Source organism: Pseudophryne corroboree, chromosome 9 (assembly GCF_028390025.1).
Source record: "Pseudophryne corroboree isolate aPseCor3 chromosome 9, aPseCor3.hap2, whole genome shotgun sequence".
Classification (NCBI taxonomy): domain Eukaryota; kingdom Metazoa; phylum Chordata; class Amphibia; order Anura; family Myobatrachidae; genus Pseudophryne; species Pseudophryne corroboree.
Window position 1 is genome coordinate 6,641,990 of NC_086452.1, and position 25,907 is coordinate 6,667,896.

Here is a 25,907-nt window from a genome sequence, read left to right on the forward strand (position 1 = left end):
GACAGTCACAGTGACGCACGCTACGCCAGAGTCTGTGCAGGGAGAGACAGTCACAGTGACGCACGCTACGCCAGAGTCTGGTACAGGAAGAGACAGTCACAGTGACACACGCTACGCCAGAATCTGTGCAGGCAGAGACAGTCACAGTGACGCACGCTACGCCAGAGTCTGTGCAGGGAGAGACAGTCACAGTGACGCACGCTACGCCAGAGTCTGTGCAGGCAGAGACAGTCACAGTGACGCACGCTACGCCAGAGTCTGTGCAGGCAGAGACAGTCACAGTGACGCACGCTACGCCAGAGTCTGTGCAGGGAGAGACAGTCACAGTGACGCACGCTACGCCAGAGTCTGTGCTGGGAGAGACAGTCACAGTGACGCACGCTACGCCAGAGTCTGTGCAGGCAGATACAGTCACAGTGACGCACGCTACGCCAGAGTCTGTGTGGGCAGAGACAGTCACAGTGACACACGTTACGTCAGAGTCTGTGCAGGGAGAGACAGTCACAGTGATGCACGCTACGCCAGAGTCTGTGCAGGGAGAGACAGTCACAGTGACGCACGCTACACCAGAGTCTGTGCAGGGAGAGACAGTCACAGTGACGCACGCTACGCCAGAGTCTGTGCAGGGAGAGACAGTCACAGTGACGCACGCTACGCCAGAGTCTGTGCAGGGAGAGACAGTCACAGTGACGCACGGCTACACCAGAGTCTGTGCAGGCAGAGACAGTCACAGGGACGCACGCTACACCAGAGTCTGTGCAGGGAGAGACAGTCACAGTGACGCACGCTACGCCAGAGTCAGTGCAGGCAGAGACAGTCACAGTGACGCACGCTGCGCCAGAGTCTGTGCAGGCAGAGACAGTCACAGTGACGCACGCTACGCCAGAGTCTGTGCAGGGAGAGACAGTCACAGTGACGCACGCTACGCCAGAGTCTGTGCAGGCAGAGACAGTCACAGTGACGCACGCTACGCCAGAGTTAGTGCAGGCAGAGACAGTCACAGTGACGCACGCTACGCCAGAGTTAGTGCAGGCAGAGACAGTCACAGTGACGCAACGCTACGCCAGAGTCTGTGCAGGGAGAGACAGTCACAGTGACGCACGCTACGCCAGAGTCTGTGCAGGGAGAGACAGTCACAGTGACACACGTTACGTCAGAGTCTGTGCAGGCAGAGACAGTCACAGTGACACACGCTACGCCAGAGTCTGTGCAGACAGAGACAGTCACAGTGACACACGCTACGCCAGAGTCTGTACAGGGAGAGACAGTCATAGTGACGCACGCTACGCCAGAGTCTGTGCAGGGAGAGACAGTCACAGTGACGCACGCTACGCCAGAGTCTGTGCAGGGAGAGACAGTCACAGTGACACACGCTACGCCAGAGTCTGTGCAGGGAGAGACAGTCACAGTGACGCACGCTACGCCAGAGTCTGTGCAGGGAGAGACAGTCACAGTGACGCACGCTACGCCAGAGTCTGTGCAGGGGAGAGACAGTCACAGTGACGCACGCTACGCCAGAGTCTGTGCAGGGAGAGACAGTCACAGTGACGCACGCTACGCCAGAGTCTGTGCAGGAAGAGACAGTCACAGTGACGCACGCTACGCCAGAGTCTGTGCAGGCAGAGACAGTCACAGTGACGCACGCTACGCCAGAGTCTGTGCAGGGAGAGACAGTCACAGTGACGCACGCTACGCCAGAGTCTGTGCAGGCAGAGACAGTCACAGTGACGCACGCTACGCCAGAGTCTGTGCAGGCAGAGACAGTCACAGTGACGCACGCTACGCCAGAGTCTGTGCAGGGAGAGACAGTCACAGTGACGCACGCTACGCCAGAGTCTGTGCTGGGAGAGACAGTCACAGTGACGCACGCTACGCCAGAGTCTGTGCAGGCAGATACAGTCACAGTGACGCACGCTACGCCAGAGTCTGTGTGGGCAGAGACAGTCACAGTGACACACGTTACGTCAGAGTCTGTGCAGGGAGAGACAGTCACAGTGATGCACGCTACGCCAGAGTCTGTGCAGGGAGAGACAGTCACAGTGACGCACGCTACACCAGAGTCTGTGCAGGGAGAGACAGTCACAGTGACGCACGCTACGCCAGAGTCTGTGCAGGGAGAGACAGTCACAGTGACGCACGCTACGCCAGAGTCTGTGCAGGGAGAGACAGTCACAGTGACGCACGCTACGCCAGAGTCTGTACAGGCAGAGACAGTCACAGTGACGCACGCTACACCAGAGTCTGTGCAGGAAGAGACAGTCATAGTGACACACGCTACACCAGAGTCTGTGCAGGGAGAGACAGTCACTGTGACGCACGCTACACCAGAGTCTGTGCAGGCAGAGACAGTCACAGTGACGCACGCTACGCCAGAGTCTGTGCAGGCAGAGACAGTCACAGTGACGCACGCTACGCCAGAGTCTGTGCAGGCAGAGACAGTCACAGAGACGCACGCTACGCCAGAGTCTGTACAGAGAGAGACAGTCACAGTGACGCACGCTACGCCAGAGTCTGTGCAGGAAGAGACAGTCACAGTGACGCACGCTACGCCAGAGTCTGTGCAGGAAGAGACAGTCACAGTGACGCACGCTATACCAGAGTTTGTGCAGGAAGAGACAGTCACAGTGACGCACGCTACGCCAGAGTCTGTGCAGGAAGAGACAGTCACAGTGACGCACGCTACGCCAGAGTCTGTGCAGGGAGAGACAGTCACAGTGACACATGCTACTCCAGAGTCTGTGCGGGCAGAGACAGTCACAGAGACGCACGCTACGCCAGAGTCTGTGCAGGCAGAGACAGTCACAGTGACGCACGCTACGCCAGAGTCTGTGCAGGGAGAGACAGTCACAGTGACGCACGCTACGCCAGAGTCTGTGCAGGGAGAGACAGTCACAGTGACGCACGCTACGCCAGAGTCTGTGCAGGCAGAGACAGTCACAGTGACACACGCTACGCCAGAGTCTGTGCAGGGAGAGACAGTCACAGTGACGCACGCTACGCCAGAGTCTGTACAGGGAGAGACAGTCACAGTGACGCACGCTACGCCAGAGTCTGTGCAGGCAGAGACAGTCACAGTGACGCACGCTACGCCAGAGTCTGTGCAGGCAGAGACAGTCACAGTGATGCACGCTACGCCAGAGTCTGTGCAGGGAGAGACAGTCAAAGTGACGTACGCTACACCAGAGTCTGTGCAGGGAGAGACAGTCACAGTGACGCACGCTACGCCAGAGTCTGTACAGGCAGAGACAGTCACAGTGACGCACGCTACGCCAGAGTCTGTACAGGGAGAGACAGTCACAGTGACGCACGCTACGCCAGAGTCTGTGCAGGCAGAGACAGTCACAGTGACGCATGCTACGCCAGAGTCTGTGCAGGGAGAGACAGTCACAGAGACGCACGCTACGCCAGAGTCTGTGCAGGGAGAGACAGTCACAGTGACGCATGCTACGCCAGAGTCTGTACAGGGAGAGACAGTCACAGTGACGCACGCTACGCCAGAGTCTGTGCAGGCAGAGACAGTCACAGTGACGCACGCTACGCCAGAGTCTGTGCGGGCAGAGACAGTCACAGTGACGCACGCTACGCCAGAGTCTGTGCAGGGAGAGACAGTCACAGTGACGCACGCTACGGCAGAGTCTGTGCAGGCAGAGACAGTCACAGTGACGCACGCTATGCCAGAGTCTGTGCAGGCAGAGACAGTCACAGTGACGCACGCTACGCCAGAGTCTGTGCAGGCAGAGACAGTCACAGTGACGCACGCTACGCCAGAGTCTGTGCAGGAAGAGACAGTCACAGTGACGCACGCTACGCCAGAGTCTGTGCAGGGAGAGACAGTCACAGTGACGCACGCTACGCCAGAGTCTGTGCAGGCAGAGACAGTCACAGTGACACACGCTACGCCAGAGTCTGTGCAGGGAGAGACAGTCACAGTGACGCACGCTACGCCAGAGTCTGTGCAGGCAGAGACAGTCACAGTGACGCACGCTACACCAGAGTCTGTGCAGGTAGAGACAGTCACAGTGACGCACGCTACGCCAGAGTCTGTGCCGGGAGAGACAGTCACAGTGACGCACGCTACACCAGAGTCTGTGCAGGGAGAGACAGTCACTGTGACGCACGCTACACCAGAGTCTGTGCAGGCAGAGACAGTCACAGTGACGCACGCTACGCCAGAGTCTGTGCAGGCAGAGACATTCACAGTGACGCACGCTACGCCAGAGTCTGTGCAGGCAGAGACAGTCACAGAGACGCACGCTACGCCAGAGTCTGTACAGAGAGAGACAGTCACAGTGACGCACGCTACGCCAGAGTCTGTGCAGGAAGAGACAGTCACAGTGACGCACGCTACGCCAGAGTCTGTGCAGGAAGAGACAGTCACAGTGACGCACGCTATACCAGAGTTTGTGCAGGAAGAGACAGTCACAGTGACGCACGCTACGCCAGAGTCTGTGCAGGAAGAGACAGTCACAGTGACGCACGCTACGCCAGAGTCTGTGCAGGGAGAGACAGTCACAGTGACACATGCTACTCCAGAGTCTGTGCAGGCAGAGAAAGTCACAGTGACGCACGCTACGCCAGAGTCTGTGCAGGCAGAGAAAGTCACAGTGACGCACGCTACGCCAGAGTCTGTGCAGGGAGAGACAGTCACAGTGACGCACGCTACGCCAGAGTCTGTGCAGGAAGAGACAGTCACAGTGACGCACGCTACGCCAGAGTCTGTGCAGGCAGAGAAAGTCACAGTGACGCACGCTACGCCAGAGTCTGTGCAGGGAGAGACAGTCACAGTGACGCACGCTACGCCAGAGTCTGTGCAGGGAGAGACAGTCACAGTGACGCACGCTACGCCAGAGTCTGTACAGGGAGAGACAGTCACAGTGACGCACGCTACGCCAGTGTCTGTGCAGGCAGAGACAGTCACAGTGACGCACGCTACGCCAGAGTCTGTGCGGGCAGAGACAGTCACAGTGACGCACGCTACGCCAGAGTCTGTGCAGGGAGAGACAGTCACAGTGACGCACGCTACGGCAGAGTCTGTGCAGGCAGAGACAGTCACAGTGACGCACGCTATGCCAGAGTCTGTGCAGGCAGAGACAGTCACAGTGACGCACGCTACGCCAGAGTCTGTGCAGGCAGAGACAGTCACAGTGACGCACGCTACGCCAGAGTCTGTGCAGGAAGAGACAGTCACAGTGACGCACGCTACGCCAGAGTCTGTGCAGGGAGAGACAGTCACAGTGACACACGCTACGCCAGAGTCTGTGCAGGAAGAGACAGTCACAGTGACGCACGCTACGCCAGAGTCTGTGCAGGCAGAGACAGTCACAGAGACGCACGCTACGCCAGAGTCTGTACAGAGAGAGACAGTCACAGTGACGCACGCTACGCCAGAGTCTGTGCAGGAAGAGACAGTCACAGTGACGCACGCTACGCCAGAGTCTGTGCAGGAAGAGACAGTCACAGTGACGCACGCTATACCAGAGTTTGTGCAGGAAGAGACAGTCACAGTGACGCACGCTACGCCAGAGTCTGTGCAGGAAGAGACAGTCACAGTGACGCACGCTACGCCAGAGTCTGTGCAGGGAGAGACAGTCACAGTGACACATGCTACTCCAGAGTCTGTGCGGGCAGAGACAGTCACAGAGACGCACGCTACGCCAGAGTCTGTGCAGGCAGAGACAGTCACAGTGACGCACGCTACGCCAGAGTCTGTGCAGGGAGAGACAGTCACAGTGACGCACGCTACGCCAGAGTCTGTGCAGGGAGAGACAGTCACAGTGACGCACGCTACGCCAGAGTCTGTGCAGGCAGAGACAGTCACAGTGACACACGCTACGCCAGAGTCTGTGCAGGGAGAGACAGTCACAGTGACGCACGCTACGCCAGAGTCTGTACAGGGAGAGACAGTCACAGTGACGCACGCTACGCCAGAGTCTGTGCAGGCAGAGACAGTCACAGTGACGCACGCTACGCCAGAGTCTGTGCAGGCAGAGACAGTCACAGTGACGCACGCTACACCAGAGTCTGTGCAGGGAGAGACAGTCAAAGTGACGTACGCTACACCAGAGTCTGTGCAGGGAGAGACAGTCACAGTGACGCACGCTACGCCAGAGTCTGTACAGGCAGAGACAGTCACAGTGACGCACGCTACGCCAGAGTCTGTACAGGGAGAGACAGTCACAGTGACGCACGCTACGCCAGAGTCTGTGCAGGCAGAGACAGTCACAGTGACGCATGCTACGCCAGAGTCTGTGCAGGGAGAGACAGTCACAGAGACGCACGCTACGCCAGAGTCTGTGCAGGGAGAGACAGTCACAGTGACGCACGCTACGCCAGAGTCTGTACAGGGAGAGACAGTCACAGTGACGCACGCTACGCCAGAGTCTGTGCAGGCAGAGACAGTCACAGTGACGCACGCTACGCCAGAGTCTGTGCGGGCAGAGACAGTCACAGTGACGCACGCTACGCCAGAGTCTGTGCAGGGAGAGACAGTCACAGTGACGCACGCTACGGCAGAGTCTGTGCAGGCAGAGACAGTCACAGTGACGCACGCTATGCCAGAGTCTGTGCAGGCAGAGACAGTCACAGTGACGCACGCTACGCCAGAGTCTGTGCAGGCAGAGACAGTCACAGTGACGCACGCTACGCCAGAGTCTGTGCAGGAAGAGACAGTCACAGTGACGCACGCTACGCCAGAGTCTGTGCAGGGAGAGACAGTCACAGTGACGCACGCTACGCCAGAGTCTGTGCAGGCAGAGACAGTCACAGTGACACACGCTACGCCAGAGTCTGTGCAGGGAGAGACAGTCACAGTGACGCACGCTACGCCAGAGTCTGTGCAGGCAGAGACAGTCACAGTGACGCACGCTACACCAGAGTCTGTGCAGGTAGAGACAGTCACAGTGACGCACGCTACGCCAGAGTCTGTGCCGGGAGAGACAGTCACAGTGACGCACGCTACACCAGAGTCTGTGCAGGGAGAGACAGTCACTGTGACGCACGCTACACCAGAGTCTGTGCAGGCAGAGACAGTCACAGTGACGCACGCTACGCCAGAGTCTGTGCAGGCAGAGACAGTCACAGTGACGCACGCTACGCCAGAGTCTGTGCAGGCAGAGACAGTCACAGAGACGCACGCTACGCCAGAGTCTGTACAGAGAGAGACAGTCACAGTGACGCACGCTACGCCAGAGTCTGTGCAGGAAGAGACAGTCACAGTGACGCACGCTACGCCAGAGTCTGTGCAGGAAGAGACAGTCACAGTGACGCACGCTATACCAGAGTTTGTGCAGGAAGAGACAGTCACAGTGACGCACACTACGCCAGAGTCTGTGCAGGAAGAGACAGTCACAGTGACGCACGCTACGCCAGAGTCTGTGCAGGGAGAGACAGTCACAGTGACACATGCTACTCCAGAGTCTGTGCGGGCAGAGACAGTCACAGAGACGCACGCTACGCCAGAGTCTGTGCAGGCAGAGAAAGTCACAGTGACGCACGCTACGCCAGAGTCTGTGCAGGGAGAGACAGTCACAGTGACGCACGCTACGCCAGAGTCTGTGCAGGGAGAGACAGTCACAGTGACGCACGCTACGCCAGAGTCTGTGCAGGCAGAGACAGTCACAGTGACGCACGCTACGCCAGAGTCTGTGCAGGGAGAGACAGTCACAGTGACGCACGCTACGCCAGAGTCTGTACAGGGAGAGACAGTCACAGTGACGCACGCTACGCCAGAGTCTGTGCAGGCAGAGACAGTCACAGTGACGCACGCTACGCCAGAGTCTGTGCAGGCAGAGACAGTCACAGTGACGCACGCTACGCCAGAGTCTGTGCAGGGAGAGACAGTCACAGTGACGCACGCTACACCAGAGTCTGTGCAGGGAGAGACAGTCACAGTGACGCACGCTACGCCAGAGTCTGTACAGGGAGAGACAGTCACAGTGACGCACGCTACGCCAGAGTCTGTGCAGGCAGAGACAGTCACAGTGACGCACGCTACGCCAGAGTCTGTGCAGGCAGAGACAGTCACAGTGACGCACGCTACGCCAGAGTCTGTGCAGGGAGAGACAGTCACAGAGACGCACGCTACGCCAGAGTCTGTGCAGGGAGAGACAGTCACAGTGACGCACGCTACGCCAGAGTCTGTACAGGGAGAGACAGTCACAGTGACGCACGCTACGCCAGAGTCTGTGCAGGCAGAGACAGTCACAGTGACGCACGCTACGCCAGAGTCTGTGCGGGCAGAGACAGTCACAGTGACGCACGCTACGCCAGAGTCTGTGCAGGGAGAGACAGTCACAGTGACGCACGCTACGCCAGAGTCTGTGCAGGCAGAGACAGTCACAGTGACGCACGCTACGCCAGAGTCTGTGCGGGCAGAGACAGTCACAGTGACGCACGCTACGCCAGAGTCTGTGCAGGGAGAGACAGTCACAGTGACGCACGCTACGGCAGAGTCTGTGCAGGGAGAGACAGTCACAGTGACGCACGCTACGCCAGAGTCTGTGCAGGCAGAGACAGTCACAGTGACGCACGCTACGCCAGAGTCTGTGCAGGAAGAGACAGTCACAGTGACGCACGCTACGCCAGAGTCTGTGCAGGGAGAGACAGTCACAGTGACGCACGCTACGCCAGAGTCTGTGCAGGAAGAGACAGTCACAGTGACACACGCTACGCCAGAGTCTGTGCAGGGAGAGACAGTCACAGTGACGCACGCTACGCCAGAGTCTGTGCAGGCAGAGACAGTCACAGTGACACACGCTACGCCAGAGTCTGTGCAGGGAGAGACAGTCACAGTGACGCACGCTACGCCAGAGTCTGTGCAGGCAGAGACAGTCACAGTGACGCACGCTACGCCAGAGTCTGTGCAGGCAGAGACAGTCACAGGGACGCATGCTACACCAGAGTCTGTGCAGGGAGAGACAGTCACAGTGACGCACGCTACGCCAGAGTCAGTGCAGGGAGAGACAGTCACAGTGACGCACGCTACGCCAGAGTCTGTGCAGGCAGAGACAGTCACAGTGACGCACGCTACGCCAGAGTCTGTGCAGGGAGAGACAGTCACAGTGACGCACGCTACGCCAGAGTCTGTGCAGGCAGAGACAGTCACAGTGACGCACGCTACGCCAGAGTTAGTGCAGGCAGAGACAGTCACAGTGACGCACGCTACGCCAGAGTCTGTGCAGGCAGAGACAGTCACAGTGACGCACGCTACGCCAGAGTCTGTGCAGGCAGAGACAGTCACAGTGACGCACGCTACACCAGAGTCTGTGCAGGGAGAGACAGTCAAAGTGACGTACGCTACACCAGAGTCTCTGCAGGCAGAGACAGTCACAGAGACGCACGCTACACCAGAGTCTGTGCAGGGAGAGACAGTCACAGTGACGCACGCTACACCAGAGTCTGTGCAGGCAGAGACAGTCACAGGGACGCACGCTACACCAGAGTCTGTGCAGGGAGAGACAGTCACAGTGACGCACGCTACGCCAGAGTCAGTGCAGGCAGAGACAGTCACAGTGACGCACGCTGCGCCAGAGTCTGTGCAGGCAGAGACAGTCACAGTGACGCACGCTACGCCAGAGTCTGTGCAGGGAGAGACAGTCACAGTGACGCACGCTACGCCAGAGTCTGTGCAGGCAGAGACAGTCACAGTGACGCACGCTACGCCAGAGTTAGTGCAGGCAGAGACAGTCACAGTGACGCACGCTACGCAAGAGTCTGTACAGGGAGAGACAGTCATAGTGACGCACGCTACGCCAGAGTCTGTGCAGGGAGAGACAGTCACAGTGACGCACGCTACGCCAGAGTCTGTGCAGGCAGAGACAGTCACAGTGACGCACGCTACGCCAGAGTCTGTGCAGGGAGAGACAGTCACAGTGACGCACGCTACGCCAGAGTCTGTGCGGGCAGAGACAGTCACAGTGACGCACGCTACGCCAGAGTCTGTGCAGGGAGAGACAGTCACAGTGACGCACGCTACGCCAGAGTCTGTACAGGCAGAGACAGTCACAGTGACACACGCTACGCCAGAGTCTGTGCAGGCAGAGACAGTCACAGTGACGCACGCTACGCCAGAGTCTGTGCAGGGAGAGACAGTCACAGTGACGCACGCTACGCCAGAGTCTGTGCAGGCAGAGACAGTCACAGTGACGCACGCTACGCCAGAGTCTGTGCAGGGAGAGACAGTCACAGTGACGCACGCTACGCCAGAGTCTGTGCAGGGAGAGACAGTCACAGTGACGCACGCTACGCCAGAGTCTGTGCAGGGAGAGACAGTCACAGTGACGCACGCTACGCCAGAGTCTGTGCAGGGAGAGACTGTCACAGTGACGCACGCTACGCCAGAGTCTGTGCAGGGAGAGACAGTCACAGTGACGCACGCTACGCCAGAGTCTGTGCAGGGAGAGACAGTCACAGTGACGCACGCTACGCCAGAGTCTGTGCAGGGAGAGACAGTCACAGTGACGCACGCTACGCCAGAGTCTGTGCAGGGAGAGACAGTTACAGTGACGCACGCTACGCCAGAGTCTGTGCAGGCAGAGACAGTCACAGTGACGCACGCTACGCCAGAGTCTGTGCAGGGAGAGACTGTCACAGTGACGCACGCTACGCCAGAGTCTGTGCAGGGAGAGACAGTCACAGTGACGCACGCTACGCCAGAGTCTGTGCAGGGAGAGACAGTCACAGTGACGCACGCTACGCCAGAGTCTGTGCAGGGAGAGACAGTTACAGTGACGCACGCTACGCCAGAGTCTGTGCAGGCAGAGACAGTCACAGTGACGCACGCTACGCCAGAGTCTGTACAGGCAGAGACAGTCACAGTGACGCACGCTACGCCAGAGTCTGTGTACGCAGAGACAGTCACAGTGACGCACGCTACGCCAGAGTCTGTGCAGGGAGAGACAGTCACAGTGACGCACGCTACGCCAGAGTCTGTGCAGGGAGAGACAGTCACAGTGACGCACGCTACGCCAGAGTCTGTGCAGGGAGAGACAGTCACAGTGACGCACGCTACGCCAGAGTCTGTGCAGGGAGAGACAGTCACAGTGACGCACGCTACGCCAGAGTCTGTGCAGGGAGAGACAGTCACAGTGACGCACGCTACGCCAGAGTCTGTGCAGGGAGAGACTGTCACAGTGACGCACGCTACGCCAGAGTCTGTGCAGGGAGAGACAGTCACAGTGACGCACGCTACGCCAGAGTCTGTGCAGGGAGAGACAGTCACAGTGACGCACGCTACGCCAGAGTCTGTGCAGGGAGAGACAGTCACAGTGACGCACGCTACGCCAGAGTCTGTGCAGGGAGAGACAGTTACAGTGACGCACGCTACGCCAGAGTCTGTGCAGGCAGAGACAGTCACAGTGACGCACGCTACGCCAGAGTCTGTGCAGGGAGAGACTGTCACAGTGACGCACGCTACGCCAGAGTCTGTGCAGGGAGAGACAGTCACAGTGACGCACGCTACGCCAGAGTCTGTGCAGGGAGAGACAGTCACAGTGACGCACGCTACGCCAGAGTCTGTGCAGGGAGAGACAGTTACAGTGACGCACGCTACACCAGAGTCTGTGCAGGCAGAGACAGTCACAGTGACACACGCTACGCCAGAGTCTGTACAGGCAGAGACAGTCACAGTGACGCACGCTACGCCAGAGTCTGTGCAGGGAGAGACAGTCACAGTGACGCACGCTACGCCAGAGTCTGTGCAGGGAGAGACTGTCACAGTGACGCACGCTACGCCAGAGTCTGTGCAGGGAGAGACAGTCACAGTGACGCACGCTACGCCAGAGTCTGTGCAGGGAGAGACAGTCACAGTGACGCACGCTACGCCAGAGTCTGTGCAGGGAGAGACAGTCACAGTGATGCACGCTACGCCAGAGTCTGTGCAGGGAGAGACAGTCACAGTGACGCACGCTACGCCAGAGTCTGTGCAGGGAGAGACAGTCACAGTGACGCACGCTACACCAGAGTCTGTACAGGCAGAGACAGTCACAGTGACACACGCTACGCCAGAGTCTGTGCAGGGAGAGACAGTCACAGTGACACACGCTACGCCAGAGTCTGTGCAGGGAGAGACAGTTACAGTGACGCACGCTACGCCAGAGTCTGTGCAGGCAGATACAGTCACAGTGACGCACGCTACGCCAGAGTCTGTGTGGGCAGAGACAGTCACAGTGACACACGTTACGTCAGAGTCTGTGCAGGGAGAGACAGTCACAGTGACGCACGCTACACCAGAGTCTGTGCAGGGAGAGACAGTCACAGTGACGCACGCTACGCCAGAGTCTGTGCAGGGAGAGACAGTCACAGTGACGCACGCTACGCCAGAGTCTGTACAGGCAGAGACAGTCACAGTGACGCACGCTACGCCAGAGTCTGTGCAGGGAGAGACAGTCACAGTGACGCACGCTACGCCAGAGTCTGTGCAGGCAGAGACCGTCACAGTGACGCACGCTACGCCAGAGTCTGTGCAGGCAGAGACAGTCACAGTGACGCACGCTACGCCAGAGTCTGTGCGGGCAGAGACAGTCACAGTGACGCACGCTACGCCAGAGTCTGTGCAGGGAGAGACAGTTACAGTGACGCACGCTACGCCAGAGTCTGTGCAGGCAGATACAGTCACAGTGACGCACGCTACGCCAGAGTCTGTGTGGGCAGAGACAGTCACAGTGACACACGTTACGTCAGAGTCTGTGCAGGGAGAGACAGTCACAGTGACGCACGCTACACCAGAGTCTGTGCAGGGAGAGACAGTCACAGTGACGCACGCTACGCCAGAGTCTGTGCAGGGAGAGACAGTCACAGTGACGCACGCTACGCCAGAGTCTGTACAGGCAGAGACAGTCACAGTGACGCACGCTACGCCAGAGTCTGTGCAGGGAGAGACAGTCACAGTGACGCACGCTACGCCAGAGTCTGTGCAGGCAGAGACCGTCACAGTGACGCACGCTACGCCAGAGTCTGTGCAGGCAGAGACAGTCACAGTGACGCACGCTACGCCAGAGTCTGTGCGGGCAGAGACAGTCACAGTGACGCACGCTACGCCAGAGTCTGTACAGGCAGAGACAGTCACAGTGACGCACGCTACGCCAGAGTCTGTGCGGGCAGAGACAGTCACAGTGACGCACGCTACGCCAGAGTCTGTACAGGCAGAGAAAGTCACAGTGACGCACGCTACGCCAGAGTCTGTGTACGCAGAGACAGTCACAGTGACGCACGCTACGCCAGAGTCTGTGCAGGGAGAGACAGTCACAGTGACGCACGCTACGCCAGAGTCTGTGCGGGCAGAGACAGTCACAGTGACGCACGCTATGCCAGAGTCTGTGCAGGGAGAGACAGTCACAGTGACGCACGCTACGCCAGAGTCTGTGCAGGGAGAGACAGTCACAGTGACGCACGCTACGCCAGAGTCTGTGCAGGGAGAGACAGTCACAGTGACGCACGCTACACCAGAGTCTGTGCAGGGAGTGACTGTCACAGTGACGCACGCTACGCCAGAGTCTGTGCAGGGAGAGACAGTCACAGTGACGCACGCTACGCCAGAGTCTGTGCAGGGAGAGACTGTCACAGTGACGCACGCTACGCCAGAGTCTGTGCAGGGAGAGACAGTCACAGTGACGCACGCTACGCCAGAGTCTGTGCAGGGAGAGACAGTCACAGTGACGCACGCTACGCCAGAGTCTGTGCAGGGAGAGACAGTCACAGTGACGCACGCTACGCCAGAGTCTGTGCAGGGAGAGACAGTCACAGTGACGCACGCTACGCCAGAGTCTGTGCAGGGAGAGACAGTCACAGTGACGCACGCTACGCCAGAGTCTGTGCAGGGAGAGACAGTCACAGTGACGCACGCTACACCAGAGTCTGTGTGGGCAGAGACAGTCACAGTGACACACGTTACGTCAGAGTCTGTGCAGGGAGAGACAGTCACAGTGATGCACGCTACGCCAGAGTCTGTGCAGGGAGAGACAGTCACAGTGACGCACGCTACACCAGAGTCTGTGCAGGGAGAGACAGTCACAGTGACGCACGCTACGCCAGAGTCTGTGCAGGGAGAGACAGTCACAGTGACGCACGCTACGCCAGAGTCTGTGCAGGGAGAGACAGTCACAGTGACACACGCTACGCCAGAGTCTGTGCAGGGAGAGACAGTCACAGTGACGCACGCTACGCCAGAGTCTGTGCAGGGAGAGACAGTCACAGTGACGCACGCTACGCCAGAGTCTGTGCAGGGAGAGACAGTCACAGTGACGCACGCTACGCCAGAGTCTGTGCAGGGAGAGACAGTCACAGTGACGCACGCTACGCCAGAGTCTGTGCAGGGAGAGACAGTCACAGTGACGCACGCTACGCCAGAGTCTGTACAGGGAGAGACAGTCACAGTGACGCACGCTACGCCAGAGTCTGTACAGGCAGAGACAGTCACAGTGACGCACGCTACGCCAGAGTCTGTGCAGGGAGAGACAGTCACAGTGACGCACGCTACACCAGAGTCAGTGCAGGCAGAGACAGTCACAGTGACGCACGCTACGCCAGAGTCTGTGCAGGGAGAGACAGTCACAGTGACGCACGCTACGCCAGAGTCTGTACAGGGAGAGACAGTCACAGTGACGCACGCTACGCCAGAGTCTGTGCAGGGAGAGACAGTCACAGTGACACACGCTACGCCAGAGTCTGTGCAGGGAGAGACAGTCACAGTGACGCACGCTACGCCAGAGTCTGTGCAGGCAGATACAGTCACAGTGACGCACGCTACGCCAGAGTCTGTGTGGGCAGAGACAGTCACAGTGACACACGTTACGTCAGAGTCTGTGCAGGGAGAGACAGTCACAGTGATGCACGCTACGCCAGAGTCTGTGCAGGGAGAGACAGTCACAGTGACACACGCTACGCCAGAGTCTGTGCAGGGAGAGACAGTCACAGTGACGCACGCTACGCCAGAGTCTGTGCAGGCAGATACAGTCACAGTGACGCACGCTACGCCAGAGTCTGTGTGGGCAGAGACAGTCACAGTGACACATGTTACGTCAGAGTCTGTGCAGGAAGAGACAGTCACAGTGACGCACGCTACGCCAGAGTCTGTGCAGGGAGAGACAGTCACAGTGACGCACGCTACACCAGAGTCTGTGCAGGGAGAGACAGTCACAGTGACGCACGCTACGCCAGAGTCTGTGCAGGAAGAGACAGTCACAGTGACGCACGCTACGCCAGAGTCTGTGCAGGGAGAGACAGTCACAGTGACGCACGCTACGCCAGAGTCTGTACAGGCAGAGACAGTCACAGTGACGCACGCTACGCCAGAGTCTGTGCGGGCAGAGACAGTCACAGTGACGCACGCTACGCCAGAGTCTGTACAGGCAGAGACAGTCACAGTGACGCACGCTACGCCAGAGTCTGTGTACGCAGAGACAGTCACAGTGACGCACGCTACGCCAGAGTCTGTACAGGGAGAGACAGTCACAGTGACGCACGCTACGCCAGAGTCTGTGCAGGGAGAGACAGTCACAGTGACGCACGCTACGCCAGAGTCTGTGCAGGGAGAGACAGTCACAGTGACGCACGCTACGCCAGAGTCTGTGCGGGCAGAGACAGTCACAGTGACGCACGCTACGCCAGAGTCTGTGCAGGGAGAGACTGTCACAGTGACGCACGCTACGCCAGAGTCTGTGCAGGGAGAGACAGTCACAGTGACGCACGCTACGCCAGAGTCTGTGCAGGGAGAGACAGTCACAGTGACACACGCTACGCCAGAGTCTGTGCAGGGAGAGACAGTCACAGTGACGCACGCTACGCCAGAGTCTGTGCAGGCAGATACAGTCACAGTGACGCACGCTACGCCAGAGTCTGTGCAGGCAGAGACAGTCACAGTGACACACGCTACGCCAGAGTCTGTACAGGGAGAGACAGTCACAGTGACACACGCTACGCCAGAGTCTGTGCAGGCAGAGACAGTCACAGTGACGCACGCTACGCCAGAGTCTGTGCAGGGAGAGACAGTCACAGTGACGCACGCTACACCAGAGTCTGTGCAGGGAGAGACAGTCACAGTGACGCACGCTACGCCAGAGTCTGTGCAGGGAGAGACAGTCACAGTGACGCACGCTACGCCAGAGTCTGTGCAGGGAGAGACAGTCACAGTGACGCACGCTACGCCAGAGTCTGTACAGGCAGAGACAGTCACAGTGACGCACGCTACGCCAGAGTCTGTGCAGGGAGAGACAGTCACAGTGACGCACGCTACGCCAGAGTCTGTACAGGCAGAGACAGTCACAGTGACGCACGCTACGCCAGAGTCTGTGCAGGGAGAGACAGTCACAGTGACGCACGCTACGCCAGAGTCTGTACAGGCAGAGACAGTCACAGTGACGCACGCTACGCCAGAGTCTGTGCAGGGAGAGACAGTCACAGTGACGCACGCTACGCCAGAGTCTGTGCAGGGAGAGACAGTCACAGTGACGCACGCTACGCCAGAGTCTGTACAGGCAGAGACAGTCACAGTGACGCACGCTACGCCAGAGTCTGTGCGGGCAGAGACAGTCACAGTGACGCACGCTACGCCAGAGTCTGTGCAGGCAGAGACAGTCACAGTGACACACGCTACGCCAGAGTCTGTGTACGCAGAGACAGTCACAGTGACGCACGCTACGCCAGAGTCTGTGCAGGGAGAGACAGTCACAGTGACGCACGCTACGCCAGAGTCTGTGCAGGGAGAGACAGTCACAGTGACGCACGCTACGCCAGAGTCTGTGCAGGGAGAGACAGTCACAGTGACGCACGCTACGCCAGAGTCTGTGCAGGGAGAGACAGTCACAGTGACGCACGCTACGCCAGAGTCTGTGCAGGGAGAGACAGTCACAGTGACGCACGCTACGCCAGAGTCTGTGCAGGGAGAGACAGTCACAGTGACGCACGCTACGCCAGAGTCTGTGCAGGGAGAGACAGTCACAGTGACGCACGCTACGCCAGAGTCTGTGCAGGGAGAGACAGTCACAGTGACGCACGCTACGCCAGAGTCTGTGCAGGGAGAGACAGTCACAGTGACGCACGCTACGCCAGAGTCTGTGCAGGCAGAGACCGTCACAGTGACGCACGCTACGCCAGAGTCTGTACAGGCAGAGACAGTCACAGTGACGCACGCTACGCCAGAGTCTGTGCGGGCAGAGACAGTCACAGTGACGCACGCTACGCCAGAGTCTGTGCAGGCAGAGACAGTCACAGTGACACACGCTACGCCAGAGTCTGTGCAGGGAGAGACAGTCACAGTGACGCACGCTACGCCAGAGTCTGTGCAGGGAGAGACAGTCACAGTGACGCACGCTACGCCAGAGTCTGTGCAGGCAGAGACCGTCACAGTGACGCACGCTACGCCAGAGTCTGTACAGGCAGAGACAGTCACAGTGACGCACGCTACGCCAGAGTCTGTGCAGGCAGAGACCGTCACAGTGACGCACGCTACGCCAGAGTCTGTACAGGCAGAGACAGTCACAGTGACGCACGCTACGCCAGAGTCTGTGCGGGCAGAGACAGTCACAGTGACGCACGCTACGCCAGAGTCTGTGCAGGCAGAGACAGTCACAGTGACACACGCTACGCCAGAGTCTGTGTACGCAGAGACAGTCACAGTGACGCACGCTACGCCAGAGTCTGTACAGGGAGAGACAGTCACAGTGACGCACGCTACGCCAGAGTCTGTGCAGGGAGAGACAGTCACAGTGACGCACGCTACGCCAGAGTCTGTGCAGGGAGAGACAGTCACAGTGACGCACGCTACGCCAGAGTCTGTGCAGGGAGAGACAGTCACAGTGACGCACGCTACGCCAGAGTCTGTGCAGGGAGAGACAGTCACAGTGACGCACGCTACGCCAGAGTCTGTGCAGGGAGAGACAGTCACAGTGACACACGCTACGCCAGAGTCTGTGCAGGGAGAGACAGTCACAGTGACGCACGCTACGCCAGAGTCTGTGCAGGAAGAGACAGTCACAGTGACGCACGCTACGCCAGAGTCTGTGCAGGGAGAGACAGTCACAGTGACGCACGCTACGCCAGAGTCTGTGCAGGGAGAGACAGTCACAGTGACGCACGCTACGCCAGAGTCTGTGCAGGGAGAGACAGTCACAGTGACGCACGCTACGCCAGAGTCTGTGCAGGCAGAGACAGTCACAGTGACGCACGCTACGCCAGAGTCTGTGCAGGGAGAGACAGTCACAGTGACGCACGCTACGCCAGAGTCTGTGCAGGGAGAGACAGTCACAGTGACGCACGCTACGCCAGAGTCTGTACAGGCAGAGACAGTCACAGTGACGCACGCTACGCCAGAGTCTGTGCAGGGAGAGACAGTCACAGTGACGCACGCTACGCCAGAGTCTGTGCAGGGAGAGACAGTCACAGTGACACACGCTACGCCAGAGTCTGTGCAGGGAGAGACAGTCACAGTGACGCACGCTACGCCAGAGTCTGTGCAGGCAGAGACAGTCACAGTGACACACGCTACGCCAGAGTCTGTGCAGGCAGAGACAGTCACAGTGATGCACGCTACGCCAGAGTCTGTGCAGGGAGAGACAGTCACAGTGACGCACGCTACGCCAGAGTCTGTGCAGGGAGAGACAGTCACAGTGACGCACGCTACGCCAGAGTCTGTGCAGGGAGAGACAGTCACAGTGACGCACGCTACGCCAGAGTCTGTGCAGGGAGAGACAGTCACAGTGACGCACGCTACGCCAGAGTCTGTGCAGGGAGAGACAGTCACAGTGACGCACGCTACGCCAGAGTCTGTGCAGGGAGAGACAGTCACAGAGACGCACGCTACGCCAGAGTCTGTGCAGGCAGAGACAGTCACAGTGACACACGCTACGCCAGAGACTGTACAGGCAGAGACAGTCACAGTGACGCACGCTACGCCAGAGTCTGTGCAGGGAGAGACAGTCACAGTGACGCACGCTACGCCAGAGTCTGTGCAGGCAGAGACAGTCACAGTGACGCACGCTACGCCAGAGTCTGTGCAGGGAGAGACAGTCACAGTGACGCACGCTACGCCAGAGTCTGTGCAGGCAGAGACAGTCACAGTGACGCACGCTACGCCAGAGTCTGTACAGGGAGAGACAGTCACAGTGACGCACGCTACGCCAGAGTCTGTGCAGGCAGAGACAGTCACAGTGACGCACGCTACGCCAGAGTCTGTGCAGGGAGAGACAGTCACAGTGACGCACGCTACGCCAGAGTCAGTGCAGGCAGAGACAGTCACAGTGACGCACGCTACGCCAGAGTCTGTGCAGGGAGAGACAGTCACAGTGACGCACGCTACGCCAGAGTCTGTACAGGGAGAGACAGTCACAGTGACGCACGCTACGCCAGAGTCTGTGCAGGGAGAGACAGTCACAGTGACGCACGCTACGCCAGAGTCTGTACAGGGAGAGACAGTCACAGTGACGCACGCTACGCCAGAGTCTGTGCAGGCAGAGACAGTCACAGTGACGCACGCTACGCCAGAGTCTGTGCAGGCAGAGACAGTCACAGTGACGCACGCTACGCCAGAGTCTGTGCAGGCAGAGACAGTCACAGTGACGCACGCTACGCCAGAGTCTGTACAGGCAGAGACAGTCACAGTGACGCACGCTACGCCAGAGTCTGTGCAGGCAGAGACAGTCACAGTGACGCACGCTACGCCAGAGTCTGTGCAGGGAGAGACAGTCACAGTGACGCACGCTACGCCAGAGTCTGTGCAGGCAGAGACAGTCACAGTGACGCACGCTACGCCAGAGTCTGTGCAGGGAGAGACAGTCACAGTGACGCAGGCTACGCCAGAGTCTGTGCAGGCAGAGACAGTCACAGTGACGCACGCTACGCCAGAGTCTGTGCAGGCAGAGACAGTCACAGTGACGCACGCTACACCAGAGTCTGTGCAGGGAGAGACAGTCAAAGTGACGTACGCTACACCAGAGTCTCTGTAGGCAGAGACAGTCACAGAGACGCACGCTACACCAGAGTCTGTGCAGGGAGAGACAGTCACAGTGACGTACGCTACACCAGAGTCTGTGCAGGGAGAGACAGTCAAAGTGACGTACGCTACACCAGAGTCTCTGCAGGCAGAGACAGTCACAGAGACGCACGCTACGCCAGAGTCTGTGCAGGCAGAGACAGTCACAGTGACGCACGCTACGCCAGAGTCTGTGCAGGCAGAGACAGTCACAGTGACGCACGCTACACCAGAGTCTGTGCCGGGAGAGACAGTCACAGTGACGCACGCTACGCCAGAGTCTGTGCAGGGAGAGACAGTCACAGTGACGCACGCTACACCAGATTCTGTGCAGGCAGAGACAGTCACAGGGACGCACGCTACACCATAGTCTGTGCAGGGAGAGACAGTCACAGTGACGCACGCTACGCCAGAGTCTGTGCAGGCAGAGACAGTCACAGTGACGCACGCTACGCCAGAGTCTGTGCAGGCAGAGACAGTCACAGTGACGCACGCTACGCCAGAGTCTGTGCAGGCAGAGACAGTCACAGTGACGCACGCTACACCAGAGTCTTCGCCAGGAGAGACAGTCACAGTGACGCACACTACACCAGAGTCTGTGCAGGGAGAGACAGTCACAGTGACGCACGCTACGCCAGAGTCTGTGCAGGGAGAGACAGTCACAGTGACGCACGCTACGCCAGAGTCTGTACAGGGAGAGACAGTCACAGTGACGCACGCTACGCCAGAGTCTGTGCAGGGAGAGACAGTCACAGTGACGCATGCTACGCCAGAGTCTGTGCAGGGAGAGACAGTCACAGTGACGCACGCTACGCCAGAGTCTGTACAGGGAGAGACAGTCACAGTGACGCACGCTACGCCAGAGTCTGTACAGGGAGAGACAGTCATAGTGACACACGCTACGCCAGAGTCTGTGCAGGGAGAGACAGTCACAGTGACGCACGCTACGCCAGAGTCTGTGCCGGGAGAGACAGTCACAGTGACGCACGCTACGCCAGAGTCTGTGCAGGGAGAGACAGTCATAGTGACACACGCTACGCCAGAGTCTGTGCAGGGAGAGACAGTCACAGTGACGCACGCTACGCCAGAGTCTGTACAGGGAGAGACAGTCACAGTGACGCACGCTACGCCAGAGTCTGTGCAGGCAGAGACAGTCACAGTGACGCACGCTACGCCAGAGTCTGTACAGGGAGAGACAGTCACAGTGACGCACGCTACGCCAGAGTCTGTGCCGGGAGAGACAGTCACAGTGACGCACGCTACGCCAGAGTCTGTGCAGGGAGAGACAGTCACAGTGACACACGCTACGCCAGAGTCTGTGCAGGGAGAGACAGTCACAGTGACGCACGCTACGCCAGAGTCTGTGCAGGGAGAGACAGTCACAGTGACGCACGCTACGCCAGAGTCTGGCATAATGGTGTCTGGCTTGATGGGCCAGTAAGTAAAGGCAGTGGGTGCAGGGTGTGCGGTGTGGGCCCGTCTGCACCGCACACCCGGCACCCACTATAGATCCGCCATTAATGTGAGGGTCTGAAGTGATTGCCCATAGTAACCAATAGACGCTAATCAGGTTCTAGTTATCATTTCTAATGTACATTCTACAAAATGAAAGCTAGAATGTGATTGGTTGCCATCGGCATCACCTCCACGTGTCATTAGATTGATAAATCTTCCCCATAGTGTATATCAGCAATTATACACAAAGCTGAGAGCGTCACAGTCATTGGAGCCAATATATAGCGATGGTGAGGAGCCAGATTCCGCTGAGACCCTGACTGGGCGGCAGTAACACCCATCCGCTGTACCCCACTCCATCGCTCAGTGTGACGGCGCAGTCACTAGGGCACCAGCGTCCTGACAGAGCACTGTATGAGGAGCACTAAGTGTCCACCATGTACCAACCTGTCCTTCTGGCAGTTGCTCTCGTAGCTGAAGGCGCATTTCATAATGCTGTCCAGGGTCATGAGGCTGACATAATGGAAGAGCTCCAGCGGCTTCTGATCGGGGACCAGCTTCTCCCATGTGTCCTAAACAAGATACAAAGTGATGTACTAACACTGTAGGGATCTAGACCTCTAGCTGTCACATAGTATAGGGATGTATGAGTGGCTAGTAGTGACATGTTATTATCAGATTAGTAAGCGGATCATACGTGTACATATCCATGGGAGAGTATGGCCAGTATGTAATCTGTTGGCTTATAGTAGGTAGAGTTTACACGGAAGTGCCAAAGTCACGGGATAGGTGACTAGTATCATGTAGGTTCCCCTCTAGCCCGAAGTGCAGCAACTCTATGTGGCATCGATTCCACAAGTGGACGGAAGACCTCTGGAGAGATGCTGACCAATGCCGTCTGGAAAGCTTCCCACAGTGTACCCAACTCATGCCACGTGAACACACCCCACACCATCATGGAACCACCACCAGCCTGCATGGTGCCTTGTTGACAATTGGGGTCATGGCCTTATTGGGTCTGCACCACACTGGAACCATTCCATCAGCCCGAAACAACTGGAGCCGTGACTCTCGGACCATGCCACATGTTGCCAGCCCACCAGGATCCTATTACCAATGTCATGAGCCCAGGTGAGGCGCTGTGTCCGGGGTCGTAATGGTAAAAAGGGCAGTCTGGTGGATCTTCTGCCCCCACATCCCATGGAAACTAAAGACCGCTACACTGACCTGCTGGATATGCGTCTGGTACCTCCTGCATTGAATGTAGATGTGATGTGAGCCAGTGTCGCTTGTCTGTTACCATGGACAATTTGGGCCACAGGCCACTGGCCACGATCATTAAGCACCCGTGGTCAGCCACTGCGCTGTCCACGGTCTAGTAATGCCTTCCATGAGTAATATTCCCAATACACATGTGACCCCATAGAAGAATGTCCCATCCATCAGGCACCCATTATTATGCCCCGCTACAAAACCACACCACATAGCCATGAGTAGCTTAGATTACAACTGATGCAGGTCTGGCCATTTCTAAGACATCACAGTGTGGTGGCACCACCTACCATCACCCTTACATACTGCCATCCTATGACTGTTGGCACTTCAGTTGTATATACACAGATGTGTCTTCATATACAGATCCTATCTCTCCCACCCCTCATATACATCCCTAAGCCCAGCATTCCTCTCGCCCACCCCGCCATGCTGTCTCACATCATCACCCAGGAGCCTGACTACTGAATGGACAATACTGAATGAGCGAAACGCGCCGATGGTACACCTGCCCAGGAGAGCGTGTACAAGTCACAAATAAGATTAGGTCATTAGTGGTCAATGTCTGGTTCCTCTAATGTCCCACATTCATCCGCCCTCCCATCATCACCAGCACCACCCACGCTCCTGGAGAAAAGCAAATCCTCTGAGTTATACCCAGGCCTCAACAATTCAATGTTGTATTCACTCGGTTTGTTATAAGAAGTCATTAGGGACTAGGTGACCAGAGTTCAAGCTACAGGAAGCCAATCATCGCAACATACCCAATCATCGCAACATACCCAATCATTGCAACATACACAATCATAGCAACATACACTATCATCGCAACATACCCAATCATTGCAACATTCTCAAACATACCCAATCATTGCAACATACTCATTCATTGCAACATTCCCAATCATTGCAACATACCCAATCATTGCAACATTCCCAAACATACCCAATCATTGCAACATACTCATTCATTGCAACATATCCAATCATCGCAACATACCCAATCATTGCAACATACCTAATCATTGCAACATACCCAATCATTGCAACATTCCCAAACATACCCAATCATTGCAACATACTCATTCATTGCAACATACCCAATCATCGCAACATACCCAATCATTGCAACATACCTAATCATTGCAACATACCCAATCATTGCAACATTCCCAAACATACCCAATCATTGCAACATACTCATTCATTGCAACATACCCAATCATTGCAACATACCCAATTTTCGCAACATACCCAATCATTGCAACATACCCAATCATCGCAGCACACCCACTTTCAGGCAATCACCATAACTGTCTACCTCTGGGGCTGTCACAATGTCCCGACTCCAGGCTACCCCCGTTTAGTGAATGCATTCTCCCCTTACCAGCATGGTATTGGTGCAGTCTGACATCAGTCCGATATACGGCTTCAGGACGTCATAGTGGAAGGCCGGAGTCAGCAGCTTGCGGTGCTGGAACCATTTGGGTCCTGATAAGACCAGCAGCCCTTTCCCTGGTGACACAGACGCAGTAGTTAGGGAACAGCAATGGAGATATACAGTGACCTGAGCTGGATTTTAGTTAGATATAGGATCTCATTCAGTAAGGATTCTGCTAAAAAGCATTTGCTATAATCAGATAGTTGCTGCACAGAAATAGAGAAAAAACGCCCATTGCAGAAATGGTGAATGCATCGTAATATGCGGGCTGACCGCAAAACCATACGCAATTCCCGGAACATCAAACATTTTTCCCATCTGCCCCAGGCAAGGTCATCCACAATCCTTGTGACACAAGAGGCTGGAAGTGGTCATCGCTGACGTCAGAGGCCCCCCTTAAATACGCCTGGGCTCGCCTGCCTATGTTCAGATACACCCAGAAAACGGCGACTTCCTGTCAGTCAAACAGCGGCTGCTTTGCAATCACGATCTGTACACAATTTCTGTCGCTATTTTTGCTCACGCGTGCATAATGCGAACGCTGCACATGCGCAGTCTTTTGATAAATGGACAGATTGTGAATCGCAATTTTACAATCCTTACTGAATAAGGTCCATTGGAGGTCATTCCGAGTTGATCGCTCGCAAGGCGAATTTAGCAGAGTTGCTCACGCTAAGCCGCCGCCTACTGGGAGTGTATCTTAGCTTCTTAAAATTGCGAACGAAGTATTCGCAATATTGCGATTACAAACTACTTAGCAGTTTCAGAGTAGCTTCAGACTTACTCGGCATCTGCGATCAGTTCAGTGCTTGTCGTTCCTGGTTTGACGTCACAAACACACCCAGCGTTCGCTCAGACACTCCCCCGTTTCTCCAGCCACTCCTGCGTTTTTTCTGGAAACGGTAGCGTTTTTATCCACACGCCCATAAAACGCCGTGTTTCCGCCCAGTAACACCCATTTCCTGTCAATCACACTACGATCGCCGGAGCGAAGAAAAAGCCGTGAGTAAAAATACTATCTTCATAGCAAATTTACTTGGCGCAGTCGCAGTGCGAACATTGCGCATGCGCACTAAGCAGAAAAACGCTGCGATGCGAAGAAATTTAACGAGCGAACGACTCGGAATGAGGGCCATAGGCCCTCATTCCGAGTTGATCGCTCGGTATTTTTCATCGCATCGCAGTGAAATTCCGCTTAGTACACATGCGCAATATTCGCACTGCGACTGCGCCAAGTAATTTTACAATGGAGATAGTATTTTTACTCACGGCTTTTTCATCGCTCCGGCGATCGTAATGTGATTGACAGGAAATGGGTGTTACTGGGCGGAAATAGGCCGTTTTATGGGCGTGCGGGAAAAAAACGCTACCGTTTCCGGAAAAAACGCAGGAGTGGCCGGGGAAACGGGGGAGTGTCTGGGCGAACGCTGGGTGTGTTTGTGACGTCAAAACAGGAACGACAAGCACTGAACTGATCGCACAGGCAGAGTAAGTCTGAAGCTACTCTGAAACTGCTAAGTAGTTAGTAATCGCAATATTGCGAATACATCGGTCGCAATTTTAAGAAGCTAAGATTCACTCCCAGTAGGCGGCGGCTTAGCGTGTGTAACTCTGCTAAAATCGCCTTGCGAGCGATCAACTCGGAATGAGGGCCATAGTCACAGTAATTTACTAACGTTGCTCAATGGTGCAAATATACAACAGATCAGACTTTTGCTTTCACTGACTAACTTACACATATACAAGCTAAGGGGGTTATTCAGAGTTGTTAGCAAACCT

General features: G+C 56.9%; 1 protein-coding gene across 1 annotated transcript in view; it reads right to left on the reverse strand.

The window, feature by feature from the left end:
- LOC134957218 (cytochrome P450 4B1-like) overlaps positions 1-25,907 on the reverse strand; it is a 122,120-nt gene that overhangs the window by 73,033 nt on the left and 23,180 nt on the right. The window contains exons 4-5 of the mRNA XM_063938920.1: positions 24,075-24,202; positions 21,863-21,987 (exon numbers count right to left, since the gene is read on the reverse strand). Coding sequence (XP_063794990.1) covers positions 21,863-21,987; positions 24,075-24,202 — 253 coding nt within the window. The remainder of the gene's footprint in view (positions 1-21,862; positions 21,988-24,074; positions 24,203-25,907) is intronic.